Source organism: Equus przewalskii, chromosome 24 (assembly GCF_037783145.1).
Source record: "Equus przewalskii isolate Varuska chromosome 24, EquPr2, whole genome shotgun sequence".
Lineage (NCBI taxonomy): Eukaryota > Metazoa > Chordata > Mammalia > Perissodactyla > Equidae > Equus > Equus przewalskii.
The window spans coordinates 33,280,691-33,307,050 of NC_091854.1; the positions used below are offsets into that span (position 1 = coordinate 33,280,691).

Here is a 26,360-nt window from a genome sequence, read left to right on the forward strand (position 1 = left end):
GTTCGTGGTCCTCAGTGGAAGGCAGCTGTGTGTTTGAATCCTGACTCTGCCACTGTGTTCTCTTGGGCAAATTAACTCCTGAACTCAGCATTCTGAGCCATAAAACCAGGACAACATCTAAGGTAGGTAAGCTTTGGGTGAGGAAAATGTTTCATGGTTAATGAATTTAAAAATAATTTATATTTCTTCAAATTAATAACCTTATGTTTTTAATCATAAAAATAACATGACCAATGTGAAGGCCTGGGGCAATACCACTGGGCACAGTAGACACAGGAGACCGCCTCCCACCTGGGCCCTCAGTGACTCCCCCCGAGACACCCCCAAGACACCTTAGGTTCCCTCCAGACAATCTACACCTATAAACCCAAATTTTACACGTTTTGGTGATACTATTTTAAAAATATTCAACTGAGTTTGTTCACACAATTTTCCCCCTTTTCTCCTCAGGTTGGGCAAGTAGTCAAGCTTTGAAATTCCTTGCCGGGATTTTTGTGGAGCTGAAAACGGAAGCAACCAAAAGTCCTTGGTTCTTTCCGTTTTATGAAACCAGTTGAGTGGCCTGCCGTAGGCGTCCTGCAGGCTGCTGGGGGAGGAACAGAGCTTCTGAGTGGAGACTGGAAACAGAGATCTGTCGGTCCCGTCATGTGAGGACTGGAGCCCTGCCCTGCCCATTCCCCGGCCCCCAGCACGCACTCAGGCTGCAAGACCCTGCAGGCGATGGTCCAGGGCGTGGATTAGGCATGATCCCGCCTTGAAAGAAGTCCTGGGTCCCAAGAACCGGGGCCCAGAGGCGGCGGGACTTCTGGACTTGAAGAGACCATGTACGTAGGGGCTTGATGACGACCAGGGTGCACTGGTGACAATGACCACCGGGGCCTGCCAACGACTAGGAGCCTCGTGAAGAAACTGGAACCCCGAGAGTTAACGAGCCACTAGGATGACTGAGGTTGAATTCTGACTTAGTCCAGAAGTCTGGGGCCTCAGACTTAGAATTAAATTGACATTAAGTAAATAAAGAAAGAAAGAAAATATTTCTTGTGAAAATATAGCAAATAAGATAGGGAAAAACAAATCCAAACCAAACATAATTCCTTAAAAAAAAAGGTTCCCACGCAACTTCTGGATAGAAAAGCAACAAAAGAAAATTAGAATCTGTACCAGATGACCCACCTGGATTCCCATGTCTTTACAATACTAAATACTCTCATTTTAGCACCACGCAGTTCTGAAAACATTCTTTATTATAGCAATTAGAGAGGCAGCCCCCAAGAGCCGGGAAAGGTTCCTCGATCCAGACAATTTACGTTTCAGATTCTATACCAGCAATAGAGTTAGACCATTCTTTGTTTTAACTCTGACTTATGGAATTTCCAGACCCAGGGAGCATTCGCATTGCCAAGAGTTTGTTTCTCTGAACTGTTTCAGGGGAATGATTTTGAGGAAATTTGCAGGGTCAGTGGCTGGAGGCGATCCCAGCCACATGGCCAAGACGACACCAAGGGCCATTTTCACGAAGGAAGTGCAGGGAGAAACTAATGCCACCTCCTGATAACTCTCTGTGTAACAATGTTAGTTTGCAGAGTTTGGGGGCCAAACACCCCATCTTCACTGGATTGAGAGAATCAGACTGAGCTTGTACCACACATGGTTTTACAGAGCTCAATTTTCAGCATAAAATCTGTTGATCTTGGAACATTACAAAAGTCAAATGGGAAATTTCTCTCCGTTCATGCTCCAAAGGAAGAAAAAGCCCATGAAGTTTTTAGTCCATAAAAGTTGCCTGAGCCCAAAACTCTTGGCTACTTTCTGGGTGCTCAGTGAACGATCATACATAAAAGAAATATACTGTTAATAGACTCAAACAAATGCTGAACTCACTGCCAATGATCTGTTTTCAGTCTATAAGTCTTTCTGTGTGAAAAACTCCCCATTTATTTTTTCCTTTTGCTTGACTATTGCTATAATTTCTCTTAAAGTTATCAGTGGAAACAAAAGACAACATGAGACGCTCGGAATGGTCAAAGGCCGAATTTCTTACCACGTGCTGGAAGCATCCTGTGCAGCTGTCATTCTAGACAGCTGTATTAACCGGGGGGGGCAGAGTGAGAGGCGGGGACTAATGGTTAAATTAGAAATGTGCACTGCTAAATTCAAAATAAAAATGGATTTGATTTATTTTTCAAAAGTTATGTAGTTCATAGGGTAGGACAGAACTGTAAAAAACATACTGCATTGGGATATGTTAAGCATCTATTTGATAAGGCTACATTAAAAATTCACTTCTTTCTTGCTTTGAAAAAATTGTGATTAAATGAAATAATGAGTCATTAATGAAAGAATGACTTCTATTATTTTAAATAAAAAATTTGGAGTTGATGATACACACGATTCTGATCCCCTCCTTGTGGATCCTCCTAAGTTAAAACGCTCTGGAGGTGTCCAAGCAAAACTGCCTCTCGGCACAGCCGAGGGCTTCCTCCCCACCAGCACCCTCCCCTCTCTGCGTATTTAAATAACATTCCTGCACCCCAGAATACCTCCGAGACTCTGTCTACTGACACCAACGACTTCCAAAGCTCGTCGACTCCAGAAGCAGGCTATTTATCATCTCCCTGTGGGTGGGTTGCTGGCTGACACTGAGGAGAGGCTGTGAAACAAATGGTCATGAGCTAGGCCTCTGGTGGCGGACTTCTCGTCCAAATCCCGGCCCTGCTACCTCTGGCCGGGGCCTTGGGAAGACGGCAACCTCTCCAGCCCTCAGCGTCCTCATTCTCATACGGCTTCAACACTACTAGCCACGCATGACGCTTCACGCACAGTGCCAGCACACAGAAGGAAGCAAGAACTGCTCATCTAGTCAACATCTATGTGCCAAGGATGCCACACACGCCCCTCTGAGCCATTTAATTCACAGAACAACCCAGCAAGTTCAGCATTATTAGTCTTGTTTACAGCTGGGGAAACAGTGGCTCCGAAGGGTTCAGACTTGACCAGGTCTTTGCGGCTTCTAAGCAGGAGAGAAGCAATTCCACCTTGGACAGTTTAACACCAGAGCCTGTGCTCCTGTTGCTCAGCAAGCTCCTTGTCAGTGTGAATATTTCATCTTGTACTTGTACAAAAGCTAATGGGATCTTCCATATGGCATTAATTCTCTTGAAAGAGTGTCTCCTCAACTCCACAGCAAAATCCTTGAGGACATGAGCTGATCATTTTATAGAGGGTAAACAAGCAGATGCCTTGTGGAAGTGGACACTGAGGCCCCTGGTGAGCGAGGTGGGGTGAGGCTCTGTGGATCCCTTCACTAGTGTCAGCACCTGATCAGGCCCTTGCACGCCACACAGCAGGACGGGTTGGCCCTCTCCCTACCCAACACGGTCTCTCTCTTAATTCTATCGGCTATTCTTGTCTCTTTCTGTCTTCCTTCCTTTCATCTTTTCAGTCCTGTTTCTGTCCACCCATGTTATTCATTGAGTGATGTTTTTCTACAGGAGCAAATATAAAACATTACAATAGATACAAGCAATACACTGATATTTAAAATAAAAAGTTGTTCAGTCCAAGAAAACAGATTTCTCCTAATTAATGGTATAGAATTGAGAATTGTTTATAGATGATCAAGACTGACATATAATCAGGGGCCAGCCCCGTGGCTGAGAGGTTAAGTTCACATGCTCTGCTTCAGTGGCCCAGGGTTTCACCAATTCAGATCCCAGGCGTGGACATGGCATCGCTCATCAGGCCACACGGAGGCAGCGTCCCACATGGCACAACCAGAAGGACCCACAACTAGAATATACAACTACTTACTGGGGGGCTTTGGGGAGAAGAAGAAGAAGGAAAAAAGAGAACATTGACAACAGATGCTAGCTCAGGGCCACCCTTTAAAAAAAAAAAAAGATTGACATACAATCAAAACTGATTTCCTAATGGCAGTTGTGTGATTTCACTGCAACAACAGAAATTTAAGTCAGATGTGCTGTTTACTGACCGCCGAGACAAGACCGACAGTTTCCCTCCGGACACTCTAAGTTACGCATTCGACTTGCCAGCTCTCGAGCCGGGGAAGAACTTGATAGCGAGGTGGACAATCTCTCAGACAGTGGGTTTTCCCTAACGAGAAGGGTCAGGCAGGATTTCAGAGATGCAGGAAAAGTCCCCTGCTGGAAAGCTTCTCCCTCACCAGCCTATGTCTGAAACACGTTTCACTGAGGACAATGCCCTTATTCCACAACTAGGCATAATGTTAAAAAAAAAAAGGACACCCAGGAAGAAGCAGCTGACTGGTAAACTCCTCCTACTGTCTAAGGGAGCACTGTCTTAAGGTCTCCATTCCTAGAAGAACAAGGGTTTATTTATGTTAAACATAGAAAGTACGTGCATGCGCTACTAGACGCAGAGGAGCCTACACTGAGGTTCCCGCCAGCACCTGTCGCTCAGCCTCCCAGCTCCCGAGCTAGAAACGCAGCACTAAGTTTCCTGTGTATTTTCACAGAGACAGTCTCTGTATCTATACTGGAAAGTATGAAGGGCACCAAATGCTTGCAGGTCATGCCCTCTCTTATCTGCTGCCTCCTGTGTTTCATGAAAGTCTGCTGGAAAGCCCAGTGCCACCTCTTCTACGAAACCCTCTCTGAGTCTCTGCTCCATCTCTGGGTACCACTGAGCTCATCACAGCATCACAAGGGCTTGTTCTGGGTCTAGGTCCTGTGCAGCCTCCCCCTTGGTGGAACCCTTTTGGACGGGGGCTGCTTCCAACTCCTCTTTGCATCCTGGTGCTGAGCCAAGAGCAGGCACTCAATAAATGTCTGCTAAACCAGTATCAAAAATTTGGTTGGAGAGAGAAAAAAGCATCAAAATGACCCAGAAAGAGGAGGCTGATGGGGTTAGCATGTCATAATCTCATCCTAACCCAACCAAGCTTCTGATGGTAATCAGTGATATTCAACCCAAACGCCCACCACACACGGACGCTCAATCCACCTGAATTTCCAGAGGATTTACTTTAGTTCAGAGAGTGGTTCCAAGGAGCCAAGTATGAGGGACTTAATTATCCCTGAACCCCACAAAAGTCACAGACTCCTCTGGGGGACTTAAGTTCTGAATTGCTGGGAAAGAATTTCGCGACACGCAGTCAGTCACGTATCCTCAGACCCAGGTAAAGGCAGCAGATATTTCAGGCCATCAATCACCATTTTCTTGACTGTTCCAGCTGCCAACAAGTAGGTAACATAACTCATAAACACACCAATCACTCGGCAAGAGGCAATTCTACCGTTGTCACAATAGGTCCATAACACTACAGAGCCACGTGTTAGAAAAATTAACTGAGTCTCCCGTGGACGAGGACACGAGCGAGCACCCGTGCGGATGCACTTTTTGCACAGAATAAGACGGAATACGCTGCACTTCCAGATATTCAGCAGATTCTTCCAGAAAGCACTTTAGGACAAAGCTTTGATAGAGAATTATAAGGTAGACATTATTATAAAGGACTATGCATATATGGCTCGATTTTTACTGCTTGTAGGCACATTTTACTTAGTTTGGATCTCTCTGGAATTATACACCATCTTTGCCATACTCATAAAAGTCCCCACCCCACTCTCCACAAAAAAGTCCCAAGGGACATTTGAACTACAGAAAAGTTACACATTAAATTTCACATTTTGGTGGAAAACATGCTAACCAGTGACTCAAAAAGAGCCTTATGTCTTATTTCCCTGCTTTATGGGAAAAATCCCTCCTAACAAGAAAACCCACGAGGACCAAAAGAAATAATAAAAGTATTGTATATAAAATGGCATCATTTCCTTCCTCTGGAAGAAACCACGCTCAGATCCATGGCCTTAGAGCAGCAGCGCTATTTTGAAACATCATTTAATAGCGTTCCCGCCTGTGGCCGTCACTGTTCAGAAATCCTACAGAAACGCCTTATACACAGTAGACGACCTTCTCACGAGGGGCGATGATACAGAGTGGGTGGAGAGACCCTCAGTCCAAGGCCGTGCAAACCCAAACCACACAGCCCCGCACTGGAAAACACACGCAGACGAATTACGTTCCTGACTCGCAGTGTCTACTGCACTTGTGGAGTTTAAAAAGGAGGCGCTGGGTTCAAACTGCTGAAGTCCATCTCACTTGGAGAAAGCTGAAAGGCTCAATCTGTGTTTATATAAACAAAGGGAGGAGGGTCTGAGGACATGATTCTTCCCTGTCCCAAATACTTTGTGACAAATTCTTTAAAAACCAAGCTTCTCTATTGTATTTCAACTAGAATGTGATTGGCAAATCAAGGGCAGTGGGCGTGGAAGAGGGCTCGGGCCGGGAGTGAGAGGGGTCCCATCTCTAGACTGCTCTGCAGGGATCCAGCTTCGCACGAGGCTCTGCGTGGACCGCTGTGTTCACTATACTGGGCAGCATCAGGAGAGCATGGAGCAGAACGACAGGGCTTGTAAAGCCATCCCAGCTTTACCATTTCAGGCTCCTATGAACACATATATTGTGCAAAGTGAAGCGGAGAGAGCCACTGTGTCACACAGATGCTTGGGCCCTGCCCAGGAATGAGACCCTTCTAAACGGCAGACCAGAAGAACCCCAGCTCCCATAGGCAGAGAGAGATCAGAAAGACACAGGGGCTGGGGCAGACTCCGCATTAATTATCTTTTGCTGCAAAACTTCATGGCTTAAGACAAAAACCAACCATTTGTTTGCTCGTAATTCTGTGAATTGGCAGTGTGGGCGGGGCTCAGCTGGGCAGCTCTTCTGCTCTAAGTTGACCAGACGTGAGTGCAGTCAGGGGGCTGGGCCGGCTGTGTCCTGGCCGGCCTTACTCTCACGTCTGGGGCCTCAGCTGGGATGGCGGGGCCCTCTCCCTCCACATGCTCTCTCCACATGGCGTGTCATCCTCCAGGAGCCAGCCGGGCTTGTTTGCCATGTGGTGGTGTTTCAGAAGGGCAAGAGCTGAAGTACAAGGCCTCTCCAGGCCAAAGCTTGGAGGGCCCACAAAGCCATTTTCATTACTATGGGTCAGAGCAAGCCAATGGGCCAGCTCCAATTCAAGCAACCTGGAAAGAGCTGAACAAAATTTATGGTTAATTTTAATCTACTAGAGACTCTATCAAAGTCGGCCAGAGGAGTCTTCCAGCCTGTCAATAATGGGAGGCAGCGCTGTAGGGTGGGAAGAGCGCTGGCTATGGCCACATAAACCTGTGTTCAGATTTTAGCTCTACCACTTACTGTAGCTTTGTGACATTTGCATTAAGTTATGTAACCTCCCTGAGCCAGTGTTTCTGCCTCTGTAAAATGGAGCTAATAAATCCTACCTTTTATGGTTTGAAGATGAAATGAAATTATGTATGTAATGTCAAGCGATGTGTCAGCCAAACAGATGTTGAGTAACCGCTAACGAGGGCTCCTAATACACACATATCCAAGGTTCAAGGGCATATCTGGGAGACAAAGGAAGGAATACACATCTGTCAGAGTCGTCAAAAGCCATGATTCTGAGGATGAATGACACCAGTCTTAGTCCATTTTTTAATTTCTAATTTGTCTGTTATCCTAGTCGTCCCAGAAGATAACCGATTGCTTCTTTCCAAGAAAGATTATGCTACAAGGGTATTTCAGATTATTCTTTCTCAAGTCAAGGACTGCTCAGAGCTGAGTCTAAGGGACCATCTGAATGTCCACAGGATCTAAGCCAGACTACAAGAGTCCTGTCCCAGAGAGTTTGATTCTTGTTTCAGTCAAGCACGGTCAATCATCACTGTCCACCGTTTCCACATTTGTGAATTTCTCTGCTCCCCAAAATCAGTGCTCTTGGTGCTTTCCTGTCATCTGCAGATATGTGCAGAGTGGTAAAAACTTGAGTTGCTGATTTACTTGTTCTCAGCTGAGGTAGAACAAGGCGACGTTCTTGCCTTTTGTTTCAGCTCTCATACTGTAAACAAGCGTCCTTTTCGTGGTCTATTTAACACCACGTGTTTTGCATTTTTGTGCTTTTTATAGGTGATTTTACTGTTTAAAATGGCCCCGGGCACAGGGCTGAAGTGCCGATCTTCCTAAGCAGAGAAGGCTGTGATGTGCCTTACAGACAGAACGCGTGTTGGATGAGCTGCCTCTGCTTGCGAGGTGCTGCCAGCCATGTGGTCACGTGAATGAGTCAGAACAGATACTAAATGGAGTATCTCTGAACAGAAACACGCATGAAACAAGATCGCATATTTATCTGCTGTCGCAAACGTTGTGACCAGAGGCTCGGAGGAATCTCCTCTGTGTTTCCCCTGGACGTGATGGCTGCGTATCCACTAATTCAGGTCTGCTGTGATGTCACAGAACAGAGCCACTGCGAATACAGAACTGACTGTACTTCCCACAGCTACTTTTCCCTGTTGCTGTTTCACTACAGCAGAAATGGGCAGCCCAACGTGAAAGGTGACAAAGCTGAAGCACAGACAGATGCCATCCACACTACAGACGGCAGGACTCATGCCGACAAAGGCAGCTCTCTGCTGTCCTTGCTACAGCGGAGCAGTGGGTCGATCAACCCAAGGATGGAAAACTTAGAGCATTTTCCTCATGCTGTGGCACGTGTTGCTATGTATATACTCAGTGTGCTTTGTGGATCTATATTTTTGAAGTAATTACAAAGATTAAATGCAAAGATGATTTGAGACAAGTTGCAAAGTGGCTAATCTTCCCCACCTTCAGACCAGGAACTTTCTCTTCTCTGATGCACAAGATACTTGGCACAGCCTCATTGATTCACGAGAAGCAAAAGGTCAAGATGCTCCTTAATTCAATATCTCATAAGAACATGCAGGACGTGAGGCATAAGGCAGTCGATAAACACCATATTTCCCTTATTCTAAGATGATGTTTTTCTCGTTGGTTTTACAGTTTTGTAATTTGGATGAGTCTCATGGTCAAGCGAACCTTTAATGTGCTGCTTTCCCACCATGGATACAACAAAAGACCATTACTTTAGAAGAAATACAATATTTGTCAAATTGATATAGTTTTGGTTGCCAACTCCATAGGCTGAATATACAATCGCTTCTGTTCGGAAACCTGAAGGGGCCACAGCTGTACAGTACAGGGGTGCCAGCAAGAGTCAGAGGCGCTCCCCCCTCAGACGTGGATTCACAGTTTTTAACATCTGGATGCTCTACTCTGCTCACCAATGAACTACGGTTCACTACACAGACTCTAAGAATCTCAGAACACAGTCAAGACTTCCATTAAGCCCCATAAAACTCAGCCACAACAGGAACAGAGTCCACACCGCCGAATCTCGATGCACCCGTCTCTTCTAGCGTGCTGGGCGGGGTACGAAGATCGCACCTACCAACCCTGCAAACAGGTTCAGTCCCTATTATTCTGGAACACTGGAATACTCTCAGGTAATAAACTACAGACACATAAATGGGCATTAAACCACAACAGATGTAGAGGCTCTCTGTTTGTGTGTGTGAGGAAGACTGGCCCTGACCTAACATCCGTTGCCAATCTTCCCCTATTTTGTATGTGGGACACCTACCACAGCATGGCTTGATGAATGGTGTGTAGGTCTGTGCCCAGGATCCGAACCTGCAAACCCCGGGCTGCTGAAGGGGAGTGTGTGAACTTAACTACTATTCTACCAGGCAGGCCCCGAGGCTCTTTTGACATAAAAGTAAAAGTAAGATTAAATGATCAGTCATGCAGGAAGAAATAACACGAGTCTGTTGTGTGTGTGTGCGTGTGTGTGTGTGCGTTAAAGCAATGGACTATGTAAGCTATCCCACACAAACTCAGGACTGCAGACTCTCGTACACTATTTACAGGTAACTAAAATGTGGAATGAAAATCACAGCAATAAAACAGTTAATATAAGAATTGTTGTGAATATATAAAAACGTTTCACATTTTAAGACTCTGAAAAGCTTTCTTTTCTCAAGCTCAAAAAATAAACGGTTTTATATTTACTTAAAATGGAGTTCCCTTGCCAAGTCTGATTTAACAAAAAGTTGATGCTCATCAATACGAATATAATTTTTCATACTGAAATACAGATTTATTAAGGAAACGGGATAATATTGGCATTATACTTTTATAAGTCCCTATAGTTCCATCTGGTCCTTATTTATCGAAATTTTACTCAGCTTGCATAATATTTTTGCTTACAGTCATATTCTTTAAGATCAGAAATGCCCAAATCTGGAAATTCAGAGGTACTATTCATTAACATTCTTTCAGTGTGATTCATAGAATTTTTGGCAAACTCTGCTTTGATTTTAAAATAAAACTAAGGTAATAAGATGTTTTGTGTAAAAATATATGACTTAAGCAATAACGATAAAAGGAGTTCGGCTCTGGGGGATTACACGCCAAGGCAGACCACACGCCTCATGAAACAGACTGTGCAGAGTTCATCTGAAGGGGAACAGCACAATAAAACACTCACTCAAATGCAAAATAGCTTTCCCTCCTGTTCGCTTTAAAAGTACCCAGTGGTCAGTCCTACATCTAAATGGCCAAAAGCAGTAACGGCCAAACCATGGCACGCAGCTCGGCAAAGGGTTACATGAGGTCACTTCAGGACGGGACGTATGGTGACAGCCAGGGACAGGTACTCCGCCTTTCAGTTTCTGGATGGACGAGCTCTGCCACATACTATCCAGAGGGAGGGTCCCACCCTGAGGCTTCTTGCTAACGTGCCTGCCCCACAGAACTTCTGTGTAATAAGAATGAATTAAATCAGTGTGAAATCCGGTGGTGAAAAAAAATACAGGCTTGAAACTTGGAGAGAAATGACAAGATTCTGAACGTGACATTCCCAGGCCTTTGCCCTATTAAGAATATCTAAGTTTTACAATCTATCCTGGGAAACCCTGACCTCATTCACGATCAGAGGGTGCCAAGAGCACAAAGGCAAACAAAAGCCCTGGTCTGATCGTTTCCTCTTGCAAAGAGACACACTTCCCCCAGCCCAGAGAACAGCAACTGGGGCTGAGGGTGACAAACTTTCTTTTCCAAAAGTGATGACAATTACTAGCTCCCATAAAACAAAACAAAAAACAGTAACTAGGCCTCATTCTCTAGTCAAAAAAACTCAAGACTGTGGAGTTTTAAGAAATTTGTGAGGGGCCGGCCCGGTGGCACAATGGTTAAGTGCACACGTTCTGCTTCGGTGGCCTGGCGTTCGCTGGTTCAGATCCTCGGTGCGGACATGGCACTGCTTGACAAGCCAGGCTGTGGTAGGCGTCCCACATATAAAGAAGTGGAAGACGGGCACGGATGTTAGGCCAGGGTCAGTCTTCCTCAGCAAAAAGAGAAGAACTGGCAGCAGATGTTAGCTCAGGGCTAATCTTCCTCAAAAAAAAAAAAAAAGAAAGAAAGAAAGAAAGAAAGGAATTTGTGAGATGGAAATGTGGAGAGAGAGAAGTAGTTTTCTTGCACGACCATCATCTTGGAGAGGAGAGTCATACACGTAAAGGTCCCTCCCCAAATAACAACAGTTTCCTTGGGGAGCGGCTGCCTGTCTTTGTCAAAATGCTTCTCCCTCCCCAGGCAGGCCCTTCCAGGTGCGGCCAGCTGATGCTTGGAAGGTTTTCCTTCAATAACAGGCACGCTGTCTTCACTGAGCCCTCAGAGAGCCCCCACAAGAAGATAACCCTACGTGTTTGCAGAAAGTCCTCACTGTCCTTTCTGGCCTTCTCATTTCCAATTCGTTCAACTCTTCCTCAAACGATGTGGTTCAGCAATGCTGTTGTCAGTCACATGATCTCACCCAGAGATGAAGGGGATGCTGCAGCTACAGCTAATACTGATCACAGACACGCTCCAGCTGGATCTAACAGCACGTGCAAAGGCCATGCCTCAGTGGGAACAAGACTTCTTAAAGGAACTGAGTGTGGCCGGCATGGCTGGAGTTCAGAGTGGCACAAGGAGGCTGGATAGAGAGTCATAATTTTTTTTTTTTTTTGAGGAAGATGAGCCCTGAGCTAACATCTCCTGCCAATCCTCCTCTTTTTGCTGAGGAAGACTGGCCCTGAGCTAACGTCCATGCCCATCTTCCTCTACTTTATACGTGGGACGCCTACCACAGCCTGGCTTGTCAAGCAGGTGCCATGTCCGCACCCGGGATCTGAACCGACGAACCCTGGGCTGCTGAAGTGGAACGTGCGCACTTAACTACTGTGCCACCGGGCCGGCCCCTAGACAGTCATATTTTTGTGTGCAAGGCACTATATGGGGACACGGAAGATAGAAAATAAAATAAAACAGGTCTGTCCTCGGGCAGCACAGGGTCTGCTGGGTGAGAGGGATAACTCCTTTCACACATGAAGGTCGATGACACAGAATGGTAATGCCAGAAAAGGGCCCAAATCGTGTCGCTTTGGAGTCAGAATGTCTGATTAAACCACAGCTGGACCAGCTGCTAATATTATGTCCTTGGAGCAGTTACCTAACTCATCTGTGCCTCAGTTTCCTCATCTGTAAAATGGGATAGTGCTACTTCCTCCCCTCTAGGGTTGTTGTGAGGATTAGCATAAATACTAATTACACATTAAGAATAGTGCCTGAATCACTTTTTAAAAGTTTGATGCTGAAAAAACATCTAATTATCTAGAAACGAAGTCATGCTTCTCAGTGTGCGGGTAACACACCACAGACACACAGACGAAGGGAGCGAAGGATCTACTTTAACAGGAATGTTTAATAACAACAAATAATAAGTGAACTCGGTACAGACAGGAGCTGGGAAAAGTTTATCTTAATTAATCCACAGACAACCTGAAGAGGCCGACTTTGTTACCACCACCACTGCATCAACGAAGAAAGCAGCAGATGTAACTTAGAGAGGTTCAGTCGCTTGCCCAAGGCCCCACAGTCAAAGCTCTGGGATTCTGATGCCTTGGACTCAGCATCCCTCCTCTGCGAGGCTGCCTCATAGGTTTGATGGAACACAGTGTCCACGGTCCGGGACCTTTGGCAACGGTACCCAGAGAAAGGGAGATGCATAGGGTGCGGGTCCTGGGAACCCTTCCTCATTCGTTCTCCACTTCATCTGCTCAATCCCAAGAACAACTCACACCTGCCAATGTTCTAAGATAAAAGATTTATTTCTTAAGTTTTTCTTTCACTTCTCTAGAATTCCCAAGGCTGATAACAAAATAACTCCAAGAGATGACCCTGCAGAGCTATATTTTACTTCTTCTGAGGACACTGGAGATAAAACTTCTAACCAGTAAGCAAACATTTTTGAGACGGGGACACTGAGGGATTCAGGGAGAGGCTTAAGGAAAATGGTTCAAGCATCATAAGAGCTAAGAGTCCTTGGTCTTTCATTTGGCAGAATGTGCCAGGTCCTCTGGGCTGCAAGATTTCATGCAAATTACCACTCCAAGACCAAAGGGAAGAGGGGACAGGATGAAAGGATGGATGGATGGAAGGAAATAAAAAATAAAAAATATCTTTTTTATGCAATGTGCCTTGTGTGGTTTCCTGGCTGTGTGGCCCCCTCAAATTCACATCGAAATCCTAAGCCCAGCATGATGGTCTTAGGAGGTGGGGCCTCTGGGAGGTGATTAGGTCATGAGGGTGGAGCCTCGTGAATGGGATTAGCGCCCTTCTAAGAGGCACCACCGAGCTCCCTTGAGCCTTTAACCACGTGAAGACACAGCAACAAGTCTGCAACTCAGCAGAGAGCCCTCACCTGACCATTCTGGCGCCCTGATCTCGGAGTTCTAGGTTCCAGAACTGTGAGAAATAAATTTCTGTTGTTTATAAGCTACTAAGTCCGTGGTATTTTGTCATAGCGGTCCAAACTGCTTACAGGACACTGGCTTAGGAGAAGCATATAAAAAGTAGCCCATACTAATTTAGTCTACAAAGTGTGTACTACAGCTCTACTTTTTTCTACTTTCCAGAGAAAGTCCTATTTGAATAGTCCACATTATGGTTTTTCCTTGGTTGATCCTCTACATTAGACCGTAGACATCAAAGGCAGTAGAACTGACTTGAATGAATGTGGGAGCTCTTTGAGGACAGGGTTATTTCACTCAATTTCATACCCCTAGCACTAAGCAAAGGGCAGCCTTTGAGCAAACACGTGCACCCCATCACAGAAGAGCCCCCTCACCAAAAGCAGGCCCACGAGCACATCACAAGATGAAAGCAACAAGAAGTCGGTGGGGACTGGGGCTAGGCGTGCTCACAGACTTCCCAAGAGGCTCACCCTCATTGTTATCTTGGTATCTTAAAAGGTGACTGGCTGCAAATACAACGGATGCTAAGTGAGAGCTCTCTCTGTGATCTCAGAAACCACCTGTCTTGGCTCCAGAGACACTACTTACAGCAGGTAGGACTGATGTGGTGTCGAGACCGAGTCCCAGAGGCTCGATTCCTCCAAAGACAGCAAAAATTCCTGTTGGACACACAACAAAGAGGGCCCAGAAACCCTAACTGGGAGGGTCACCAACAGCATGATGCTCTTTCCCGGCACCAGAGCTGAAGGAAGGATGCACCACATTAACAAACGTGTAGAGCCAAGTGCAAAGGTGCTTCGGCTGTGGGTCCCAGGGCTGTCCCCTGTCCCTTCAGACGCTCTGTTTGCTAATTTCCTCTTGTGGACGCCAGCCCAAGACCTGACCGGACAGGTGACCTGGAGTGTCAACGAGGCTGCGTGCTCCTTGTCAAAACTCAGAGGGGGGAAAAAAGGAAGATCTTCATTGTGGTAAACAATGGTTCTATTTGTTCCAGCGCCTCCCACCCCTGCTGTCAGCCTCCCCCAGCGACTGCCGGTGTTATCTAACTTACGTTCTCGACAAGAGACCCAGGTTAGGAGATGCAGGCTGTGTCCCATTGCTCATTTTTAAGTGGTGCCATCCTTCCAAGGACAGCGGGATTTATAGTCTCAGGAGGCAGACCTATATTTTATGAAGATCAAGATGCTCTTAAAGAATTTTTTTGGCTGCCTCATGGTGGTAAGAGAAGCTGAGCACAGACTTCAGCAAACAGCCTCACACCCAGGAGGCAGGAGACGATGCCGAGCAGTGGAGGTGCCAAGCTGGCGGCCGGCAGCACAGACGTTTGAATATTAAAGACCCAGGAGCAGTATGGGCACATCTTATTCAGGTTTTCCAACCACCCACACAAAGCAAAATCAGATGAACAACAACAAAAGCAAAAAAAAAGAATCAACTAACAAACTCATTCAGCCAGGCCAGAAACGCTGATTAAACTCTTCTGATTTCCTCTGGGAAATCTAGTTCTGCCTTATTTTAAGCAGTAGAAAGACACTTATTTTACAAAAAATAAATCAGAGGGTTAGTTTTTCTTTATGAAAGAATTCACTACAGAATTTCCTTAAAATGTAATTTCTCTGGTTCATTTCAAATATAGCTTTATTTGTACAAATTCAATTTATTTAATATTCAGGAACATCTCTTTGGGAAAATGAGGAAACAGGCCCTGGGAGGAGACATCCCATGTTCAGGGTCAACTAGCAGTTTCTGGAAACTTCCCAACGGCCTTAGTGTAACAGCTACACATGTGCACATACATACAAAATGTCCTGCTGCTTATGAAGTCTGATTTCATCACCACCCTGTGAGTCAGGACCATGAAGCTCAGGCTGCACCTGTGGGAACAGAGGCTGGGGAGTACGTGTCATGCGCAGTTTCTCACTATGTACTGGGACGAGGCCAAGCACTGTCTCCAGGTACCTCGCTGACCCTCCTACAGCTCCACAAGGCATGACTGTCCCTGTTAAAGACCAGGAAATAGGCTCCAGAGCTTGAGGAGCCTGCCTCAGCTGGTGAATGGTAGAGAGAAAGTAAGACTGAGAGCTAAGACAGGAACACCGACCATCAGCTCCACATTCAGCAGAGGAGAGACCATGGCAGCTGGGGGGCCAGGAAAGACGTAGCCAGGGAGGGGACCGGAGGAGGCACAGGATCCTGATGAGTAAGACGTCCTCGGGGAGGGGACTGGAGGAGGCACAGGATCCTGATGAGTAAGACGTCCTCGGGGAGGGGACTGGAGGAGGCACAGGATCCTGATGGGGAAGACGTCCTCGGGGAGGGGACTGGAGGAGGCACAGGATCCTGATGGGGAAGACGTCCTCGGGGAGGGGACTGGAGGAGGCACAGGATCCTGATGGGGAAGACGTCCTCGGGGAGGGGACTGGAGGAGGCACAGGATCCTGATGGGGAAGACGTCCTCGGGGAGGGGACTGGAGGAGGCACAGGATCCTGATGGGGAAGACGTCCTCGGGGAGGGGACTGGAGGAGGCACAGGATCCTGATGGGGAAGACGTCCTCGGGGAGGGGACTGGAGGAGGCACAGGATCCTGATGGGGAAGACGTCCTCGGGGAGGGGACTGGAGGAGGCACAGGATCCTGATGGGGAAGACGTCCTCGGGGAGGGGACTGGAGGAGGCACAGGATCCTGATGGGGAAGACGTCCTCGGGGAGGGGACTGGAGGAGGCACAGGATCCTGATGGGGATAGACGTCCTCGGGGAGGGGACTGGAGGAGGCACAGGATCCTGATGGGGAAGACGTCCTCGGGGAGGGGACTGGAGGAGGCACAGGATCCTGATGGGGAAGACGTCCTCGGGGAGGGGACTGGAGGAGGCACAGGATCTTGTTGGGGGAAGGCAGAAGGAAAGCAGTCTCCAGGGAGCGGAGCAGAGTCTGAGAGGCTGGACTGCATGTGTGGGTCTGGGTAGCAGTGGTCTGGTGTGGTCTTACGTGGGTGGTGTGTTTCCTCCTCACACAGCAGGAGCTGGCAGGATGGCTGAAAGGCTGGCCAAAGTGTTTCCATGAACTGCGCAAACACCAGCTCACATATAATTAGAAGGCATTACTAAAAACATGATTTCAAAAGACAGCCTGGAGCCACTCACTTGAACGGAAACTTACTTCTAAGGAACAGTTTGCCCCTCTCCTCAATGACGAAAGCTGAACAGAGAGCCTTCCAAGCCAGACCACAAGAGACGCAGAAAAGCTCCAGGGCCATAAGGAGGCCAACAGGAAAGGGCTGGAGCTACACCTGGCTGCTGAGGTCGTGAACTCCAGGTGTTCCCAGTTCCACCAAGCTGATGACAACAGCACAGTGTATGGGGGAAGCCACACACAGCAGTTCCTGCTTGCACAGGCCAAAGGAGAGTAATTCAGGAAATAAATTATCTTCAGCTCTGGAGAAAAGTGCTACCAGAACTTTAATGAAGCCGAAGGAGATAAAATCCTCTAATAAATAAACAGCGGCCTCTGAGCACATCCAGGTTCCGGGGTTCCTAGGAGGATCGAAGTCAGCAGCAGGATTCTCTAGATCAGGAGGGGCAGGAGGAGAGGGGACCACAACCAGGAGCTGTGTGGAAGGCACTGACTCGGGTTCTGCAGCAGATGCTGTTCCTGAGCTGCCTAGTGTGTCAGGACTAATGTTTATTACAAAAAACAGAGCAGGCCCTTCCTACCTCCAACAGCACTAACACAGGAACATTATGTTCCACCCAAAGTGGAAAAAATCACTTTATTGATCATATTATACTTGCTTTATCTGTAAATCTGGCAAATACAATTTATTCCTCACTAAACATATTCATTTCTATATGACTATGAATTAGCATACGCATCAATGAGTGACTATCTCTAGGGAGAGGCCCTGCATGGGGTGGGTGGAGGGCAGAGCCAGGGTGAAAGGGTACGAGGGAGGTTTACTTTTCCCTTTATATCTTTTCGTGTCAATTTAACATTGAATAATGTGCATGTTTTACCCACTCAAATATCTGTGCATTGATTAACTCAATTTTGAGTAAATCAAAACCCAGGAAGTTTTACATTTTAATGGCACTATTGATTAGTGACAATCAAAAGGTACCAAATAATCAAAGATCCATCATCCAAGCAAAAAATGATGTTCTAGACCAATTTCTAAAAAAGATTATGAGTGGACATGAATATGGTCAGAATAAAGCAAGCCTAAGTTGTTGGGCTGGAATGGTGGAATGTGCAGTATGCTTCGATGCTGCATTCCACTAAATAATGATGATGACGATGATAGTAGTTCATACCTATTTCACACTTAGCACATGCCAGGCACCATCCTAAATCCTGTCGTAACATTTCCGAATGCCGTTATGTTGCTGGTCTAAGGAGCATCTATAAGATGGAGAAAACCCTAGTGGATGTTAAAGACTGAGAAACACCTGAGAGCTGGCCAGCATATGGATGCTGTTTACACTTAGGTCTTTTCCGGACCAGGAAAAAGGCAAATCTTCCGCAGACGTGACACAGGCCATAACGAGGCGCAGCAACTACCCGTGTGACAGGGGACACACTTCACTTCCGGAGACTCACCAAGGGCGTGTCCTTTCCTCCCACGATGCTGAGCCCGAGCCCCGAGCGTCCCTTGGATATTTCTATAATCATCTCCTGGCCAGGGACAATGGGACACGTGGCAGGGTCCACTGACAGCGGAGCCTGGAAACCACCTGGACAAGGATGGAACAGAGTGAGAGGCAGGTGGAAGGCGCAGCTCAGCTTGGCACTCAGGGCCCAGGAGGGCGGGGTCCGCACATGCACCATCGCACTCCTTTCCTGCATGCCCCACGACAGAAAAGCTGGGTCACGACTGCCCAGTCACCCAGGGACGAAACATGATATTCCTACCACACTTTTGACACTAAAACAATAAACTGATTCCCTTTCCAAAATCACCCATTTTAGGTATAGTTGAAATTTTTTTAAATCTTAAAACACACCACAAAAACTGGTATGGAAAAATTTAAGATGATTAAATGACCAAGTTCATACAGGCATATGTTATCACGAGAATAAAGACTAGTGTGACAGAAGATTCTGAGTTACAGTTATAAATACCAGTTAAGAAATAAGGCTTCAATAGTTACAGAGCCCATCATACGAATTAACGTACAAAGGATTTAATCAATAAAGTATGATGTAACAAAGAATATCAATTACCTAAAAATTATCTCCAATTATGTATACAGTGGAAAAAAAATGTATTATAAACACAACATTCAAGAATTAATTGCTGGGTCTGTAACTGAAAAGCTTGTTAAGAGTCACTGCATTTTTACAAAGGTTTACTTCTTAAAAATCATTGTTTTAGACCTGGTTTTTCCAAAAACTGGGAACAAAATATTTACAGGCTAAGAAAGATGTTTAATAATAACCATTTAGCATAAGTTCTACATATGTGTGTTGTCCAGGTAACTGAACCTGACCACTGAAAAACCGAAACACTCAGAACGTCAGTTTCAGGAGAATCTTTTACAAACAACGTCGCCAGAGGACGTCTCCGCTCCCGGTAACCGGTCCATCACCAGTTCTGGTCCCCGCGCTGGCGTGACTCACAAGCGGGCCGACCCCAGAGGGCGCCCCCTGCTGGTCGCTGCCGTGAGCGCACAGGGCCACGCTGAGACCCAGGAAGCTCAGTAAACTGCACACGGAGGGCGGCCGACCATGGCCTGCGGGCCAGGAATCGTTTTAAAATTTTCCAGAGGTTGAAAAAAAAATCAAAAGAAATATAGTACTTCAAGATGTGAAAATTACACGAAATTCAAATTTCAATGTCCATAAGTAAAGTCATATTGGAACACAGCCCTGCTAATCTGTTTACATCTGGTCTATGGCTGCTCTCGCGCCACAACGGTGGAGTCGAGCAGCTGCGATAGAGACCGCGTGGCCCGCAAGCCTTCAATATTTACTATCTGGCACTTTACAGAGAAAGTCTGCCAATCCCTGGTATAAAACAAAGGGAAAGAGGCTCAAGGTCAGCCTGTGGGGGGTCCTGCTCTGACTCAGCAACAATCATGGTGTTCATGGCACAAGGGCACAGGTCTTGGAGTGGTGCAGACGTGGCTTGAAGTTCCCAAGAGGGACTGAGAAGGTGGGCGAAACTTCTCATTAGAAAAACGCATGTGACCCCTATCCAATAGGCTGTCAGAGGAACTGAACGCACGGATGTGTCGTGAGGCCCCCAGCCCAGGGCCTGGCAGAGTGTAGGCATCCACGGAGCTGCTGTTCCTGACCACACGGAGTTTATTAATCTAATGGCCTCCTGGTTAAGAATGGGAAACTTAGTGACAACCTCAGTAACAGTAAAAAATGCCGTATTAGAAGTAGAATATTAAATTGTAAACCTGTCTCTAGACGTTTTGCAGCATATGTATTTCATGCTACATTTTCCATTAATTTACAATAAAAACAATGCATAATAGTGGCAGAAGTTCATGGATGCTCTAAAAAGTCTCTACTCCTCTTGCCAATGACTCGTTTAGTCCTGAGTGAGGAGAGAACAACAGTAAGAGATCCTGGAGGCCGCCTTTCTTTCCCTCCTCCTCTTCCGCCTCCCCCTCACCAGTCCCGAGTCAGGAATGTCTCTCTCATAGAATCCAGCCCAAGGCCTGACTCACACCAAGCCCCTAGGAAACGATTGGTACGTGGATGACTAAACGAATGAAGTTTTCAGAGATTAAATTGTAAGAGGATTAATTTCTGTTATCAAGGTATAAATATGTGATATGTATTATCAAAACTCAATTAGTCGACAGTGAGGTCAGCAAACCCTTTCGGTAGAAGGCAGGTAGTGAACATTTTGGGCTTTACAGGCCACATGGTCTCTGGTGCAATTACTCAGTTCTATCACTACAGTGTGAAAGTAAGCAAACGAGTATTCTAGGAAAACCTTATTTATGGACACTGACATTTGAATTTCACATAATCTTCATTAAATATTCTTTTGATTTTCTTCAACCTTTTAAAAATGAAAACTATTTTTAGCTTGCAGACCACATAAAAACAGATGGCGGGCCAAATTTTGACCCACGGGTCAAAGTTTCCTGACCTATTCATCAAGCATTTTAGTAAAAATCTAGTGCTTTAGAACACCTGCTTGATAAAGTTTTTATGAATATTTATGAAAAAATACCTAAAAGACCACACCTTAAAGGTGTCAGGCTTGCTAATTCATGCAGAGTTATGCTTTGCCATTGGTGAGCATGGTGTTTTAAACAGTACATTTTTTTTAACTGACTTATAGTGCATAAAAGCAAAATGGAAATACTTATTATTCATTTTGAAGTTCTATTTTCAGCCACCAGTCAGCATAATTCAAGCCAGGAATTCAAAGAGAGAAAGTGAACACCAGTTTCTTCAAGCACTGAAAATTAACAGTGTTCAAATAGCTTTCCTCAACATATGCAAAGCTGACAATTTGGTTCAATATGATTTCTAAGAGATCTTACTTATGAACTAAATGCAGGCCTCTGGAGAGATTAGAGAATAATCTGCAAGCCTCAGATCCAAATAGCATTTACTGAGGCCTTTTCTGTGCCGGCTCTTTTCTATTGAACAGGCACTAGGCAATCCCACTGGTGGAGACGAGGAAAACGAAGCAGGAAGTGGTAACCTGGCCCAGTCCCAAAGCTGAGGGCGTGGCAGAGGGACACAAGCCAGGCGCCCTGACCCCGGTCCAGCGCTCTTTTCAGAACATCACCATCCCTTCCTTCTCTAAGGTTTGATGAGCCAACTCAGCTCTGCTGGGAAAGAGAGCCATACCGTAGCCTGGGAAGTCGGCATCTGTGGAAGAGTACGAGGGCGCTGGTGCTAAGGGTATGTCTTGTGAACCCAAGGAGACTTGTGCTGAATACTGTTGCTGCTTCATCTGGCTGACAGCCTACAAAAGGAAGGAAAATTAGATGAATGTCAAAGAGGAGCAAAGTAACAAGAGAAGACGTTCAAATTGGTGCTGTTCCCAAAACAATGGTGCCCTCCAATCACGTCTTTCGAGAAGTTAGAGCGGGAGAGGTGGCAAGAGGGGTTCGGGAGATTTTTGCCCATTCCTCACGCTTTTCTATCTAACTTCATGTCTAAAATGCTTCAGTGAAGGATGGATCAAGGATGGGAAGAAGGATAAAGCTGAAGATACTCTATCATCGTGGTCTACAGGTGAAGCTGGGGCTGGGAAGCAGAACAAAATTTTCAGAGTTTCTATTCATTCTGATGAAATCAATGTGAAGTCCAGATATCAGTGCTGTCTCCACTGAAAGACAATCTAGGCTGCAAATGTTCTGCGCATACAGCACCGCCCATCTCCGCTGGACACACTCACAACAGCCAAGGATGCAGGCGGGAGTTAAAGAGCAACACGGGGGCAGGAACCACAAACATCTACTGAGGCCCTGAGTGCCAGGGTATCAGGTACATTTAATTCACCTAAAAGAACTGTCCCTCACTCACCTTTGATTCCCAGTGCCTGGAACACAGTAGGACCTCAATAAATGTTTGATAAATGAATGAATGAGTAAGCGAAGGAATGGCTATAGAAGAGCAAAACTGAAGACATGGAAACTCAGAGAGGGAAATGAATCGTGAGTCAATGAAGGTGCAGAGACCTCTGCCATGGGAGCTATTGAAAATTAACTTGTAATTCTGGATATCTGTTGGTAATACCTCCAATGAATATCAGTATTAGAAAACCAAGAAAAACCCCACAAGGACTCCATGCTTGCTTAACAGGCAGGTAAGAAATATCAGTAGTGACTTGGCCTGCCTTCCGGATCAGCAATTAGCCAGGGAACCCGTCCCCGGCTGGAGTCTGGTGCAGGCGGTGAAGCACCAGGCTGCCCCTCGAGTCCAGAAATAGGATCAAGGCAGCTGCTCCAGGACAAATACACTCCAGATGCTGTCAGTGGGAGGCTGTGCCTCAACACAGGGCACTGTGCAGCAGGTAACAACTAGACACCGCCACCCCTCGCACGTGAACTGTGCTGTCCAGGCTTCCAAACACTCTCACAACCATGGATTCATTTAATCATGAGAACAAGCTTGAGAGTTAGACAATCTTACTTTCTCTTCCAGATAAAGAAACCAAGACCCAAATGTCAAGTGACATATCTGAAACCACACAGCTAATTAGAGGAAGACAAAAGTCAGTAGTTGAAGAATGCTACAAGTTTAGAGAGCTTATGAAACGGCAGCTGGCAATGATTCTGCGCATATTCATTTTTTCCCTATAGTTTTTCTATCACCATCATTTAATAATGACCACATACTTACTTAAAAAGACTTATTCAAATACATATTTTCAGTGATTTTAAAAAGAGGGAAGGAGAAAATGACAAATAAGGGGTGACCATCAGAAAAGTGAACAATGGAACCACCTAGATGTCCAGTTACTCTAAGGATCCCATTTTCTAGCCTCCTCAAAGCTACATGGGTCCACAGACTAAGTTCTTGTCAATGAGATGTAAACAGACATGAACTGCACAATTTTCAGGTCATTCTCCTATAAGAAGGATCCTGCCTTCCCTTCTCCCTAGCTGGAATGCAGCTGGGATGGCAATAAGTGGAGTGGTCATCTTAGACCAAGAAATGGATGCCATGTTCTGAGGATGACAGCATAACTAAATAAGAACGGTGCAGTAATCAGAGAAGAGGTGCCTGGGTCCGTGACACTGTGGAGACACCATATCATCCTCAAACTGATCACACCCAGACTGCCATGCAAAGGAGAAACTTCTGGCAGCAACTGAGTCTAACCTTAACTCATAAGTACTTATGTCCAACTTTCGTTTGCATCAGCTCAAGAAAGAACATCGACAACAAACCTGAATGCAAGCCACAGAGTTCTTATATGAAACAATCATGTGAACTTTAAAACAGCAAAGCACAAGAGACAGCAATCACTACACTAGGACTTTTTCTAACAGCGGGGAAGGTTTGCTGCCCGTCTTTAGATCCAGTTCTGTGCAGTACCCCATTTCACTGTACACAGAAGTCTCCAACAGATATTGGTAGCATTGAGCTCAATTGAAAAACAAGGAAACGGTCCATAGAAACCAAGTGAGATATCCAAACACACACGTTTAGACGCAGACCTCTTGCTGTCGGTACCTGTGATGGATGCATGCGCTCCTCTGACTTATCCATTGGCACAAAACCAAACTACTAAGTATGAAAGACCAGAAAGAAGGGATTCACTGTTGAATGTTACTATTTTCGAATATGACAGTGGAATGGACTCTATAGGACATCCAACCTAACTAAGCCAGTGGGTCTCAACCCTGTCTTCATAATAGGAACTGCTAGAGAACCTTTAAAATTTATGGATGCTGGGACCTCCAACCTAGACCAAATAAATTGGCACCTAGGGGTGTGAAGCCCAGGCAAGTATGTTTTTTTTTAATTGAGACTTATTTATTAAAGTTAAACCATGGGTTCTTAACCCATGGTAAATGAGTTTCCAAGAGATTCACAGAGGGAGTTCTGGGAACTATAAAACTTCTGTGGTTATATCAAAATTATACTTAGTGTTTTTCTGGGGAAAGGGTCTATACTTCATCAGGTCTTCATGACAGGAAAAACCCCACACTACTCAGAAGCAGCTATGAATTGCTGAGTTTGCTGTCACTAATGAGCAGTGCGACCACAGGCAAGTCGCTTCACCCCCCCGCCTCAACTTCCTTGTCTGTGACTCGGTGGCGGGATTGCTGTATCTTGCAAGGTTGTTGTGAAGATTAAAGAGAAAAGCACACAAATAAGTCTATTGCTGTGCCAGGAACAACTGAGGAGTTGAATTAACAGCAGCTATTAATATTTTATGTGCTTTGCCAACATATTAACAAAATCGGCCAGCTTCTGAGTGAGAATCTTCAGGGACAGAAGGCTCCAGGTCCACACGGAAGCTCATCCGTCCTGGAAGAGCTCAGATGGCTGGAGAGCAGTGGCTGACACAGGCTCACTGCAGGGGCTGCCCGTGGATCTCCGGGCCGCTTCTGTCCTGGGCTATAGGCACCTTCCCAAAGGAGAATGCTTTCGATATATAAGTGCTCAGTTTTCATCAGGAAAAGAAAGGTCAGATGACATTTAAGATTTGTCCCAGCTTGAAAATTCTACAGTTATAAAATTTTAGTTATAAAATTTTGATGTGTGCCCCAAGACAGGTGGCAGTACATAAAGTATTAACATATTAATAGTATTTTCAAATGCATTACGTAAAGCAAAAAATCTGGTTTTAAATTTTAAAAATAATTACTTACAGGTTTTCAGTTGAACTGAATGCTTATTTTTAAGGTTCTTTCTACACCTACTTTTCTTTATTTAGGTTTTTAGCATATAATTTTGGAGATTTTTCAAAGGCATTTTCTTTGGCAATGTTTGAAATATGACATATTTCCTGTAAGCTCTAGTAATCTATAGTTCATTAAACATAAAAATAGTTAATAGAGTAATAATGTAAATTTTAGCAGCACAAAAGTATAAACTAGCACATAGAAATGAGAATCAGGAATTCAGAAAAAACAAGAAAAAACTCAACAGCAACAAGTACAAAAGTCTGACAGACAGAAGTTTGTAGTTATTTTTTGAGAAGTGAGACTCAAAATGCAAGGAACATGAAAGTCTTGCATTTATGTTTATAGAACTACAATTTCTCCCATTTTAAAAGCTTATGTATGACGTCATGGGAGACAGCACCCTCAGAGTTTAAGTGCAGTGTGTTTTCAGGGATGCCCAACCTTCAGACACCTGCTTAGGGGATCGGACAGAAAGGTGCACAGGATATTTCCACAAGCCTTCCCCAGAATCAGTAACACACTTGTGGGCTGACTTCAGGTTGTAAGATACACCATAACCTCCTGCCCAGTAATGAAGGATCTGATTTCATTGCCATCACCCCCTTTTCTTCTGGAACCCATCCAGAACGCACACACCTCAGGAGAGCAAACCTAAAGTGCAAGACACGTACGCTGTCAGTTGGGCACTCCAGGGCCTGCTGCTGACCCGCCACCACACCTTGACCAACCAGCTGGGGGACGTCTTCCTGAAAGGCAAAAGGCACAACCAGTTAACAACACTGTAGCTTGACTCTCCAATGGCAGCAAACACCACTAAATGGGGCTGCAGTCTACGACGCAAACGACCAACACACCAGGGGTAAAAGTTTTGTGTGTCCATCTGGACGAACCCTAGAAATGAGCACGGGCTTGTCTTTTCCAAGTGCTCTTCTGGCTCCTTCGATCAATCAGGCTTTAAGACCCTCAGACATCCTCTGACGGTCACTTCAGCTAGTTTCTTCTTCTCTGTTGCACCAGTAATCCCTATGTCTGTATTTATACTGAATATTACATCCTTTCAGGGTTCAGATCCTGATGTAATTAGTACTATTTCCCCCCTTAAGATATTCAAGTAGAGGCAAAAAAGTACATTCATTGAAAACACTGGGAGATACAAAGATAAGTCAGTCTTGAACCCTACAGAGAAGTGCAGAGTCCAGACTTTCGAGAGAAGTAAACTACTAAAACATGTGGAAACCAATGCCGAGCTCAAGGGCAGTTTATTGAAA

The 26,360-nt window shown here is 45.5% G+C and overlaps 1 protein-coding gene across 11 annotated transcripts in view; it reads right to left on the bottom strand.

The window, feature by feature from the left end:
* Positions 1-26,360, bottom strand: part of PATJ (PATJ crumbs cell polarity complex component) — a 303,918-nt gene that overhangs the window by 41,586 nt on the left and 235,972 nt on the right. For all 11 annotated transcript variants that reach the window (XR_011532436.1, XR_011532435.1, XR_011532437.1 and 8 more), the window contains 3 exons: positions 25,764-25,838; positions 21,575-21,692; positions 18,350-18,483 (listed from right to left, as the gene is read on the bottom strand). Coding sequence is in view for 8 of the 11 variants with exons in the window: in XM_070592216.1 (XP_070448317.1) it covers positions 18,350-18,483; positions 21,575-21,692; positions 25,764-25,838 (327 nt within the window). In the remaining 3 variants the exon portion in view is untranslated. The remainder of the gene's footprint in view (positions 1-18,349; positions 18,484-21,574; positions 21,693-25,763; positions 25,839-26,360) is intronic.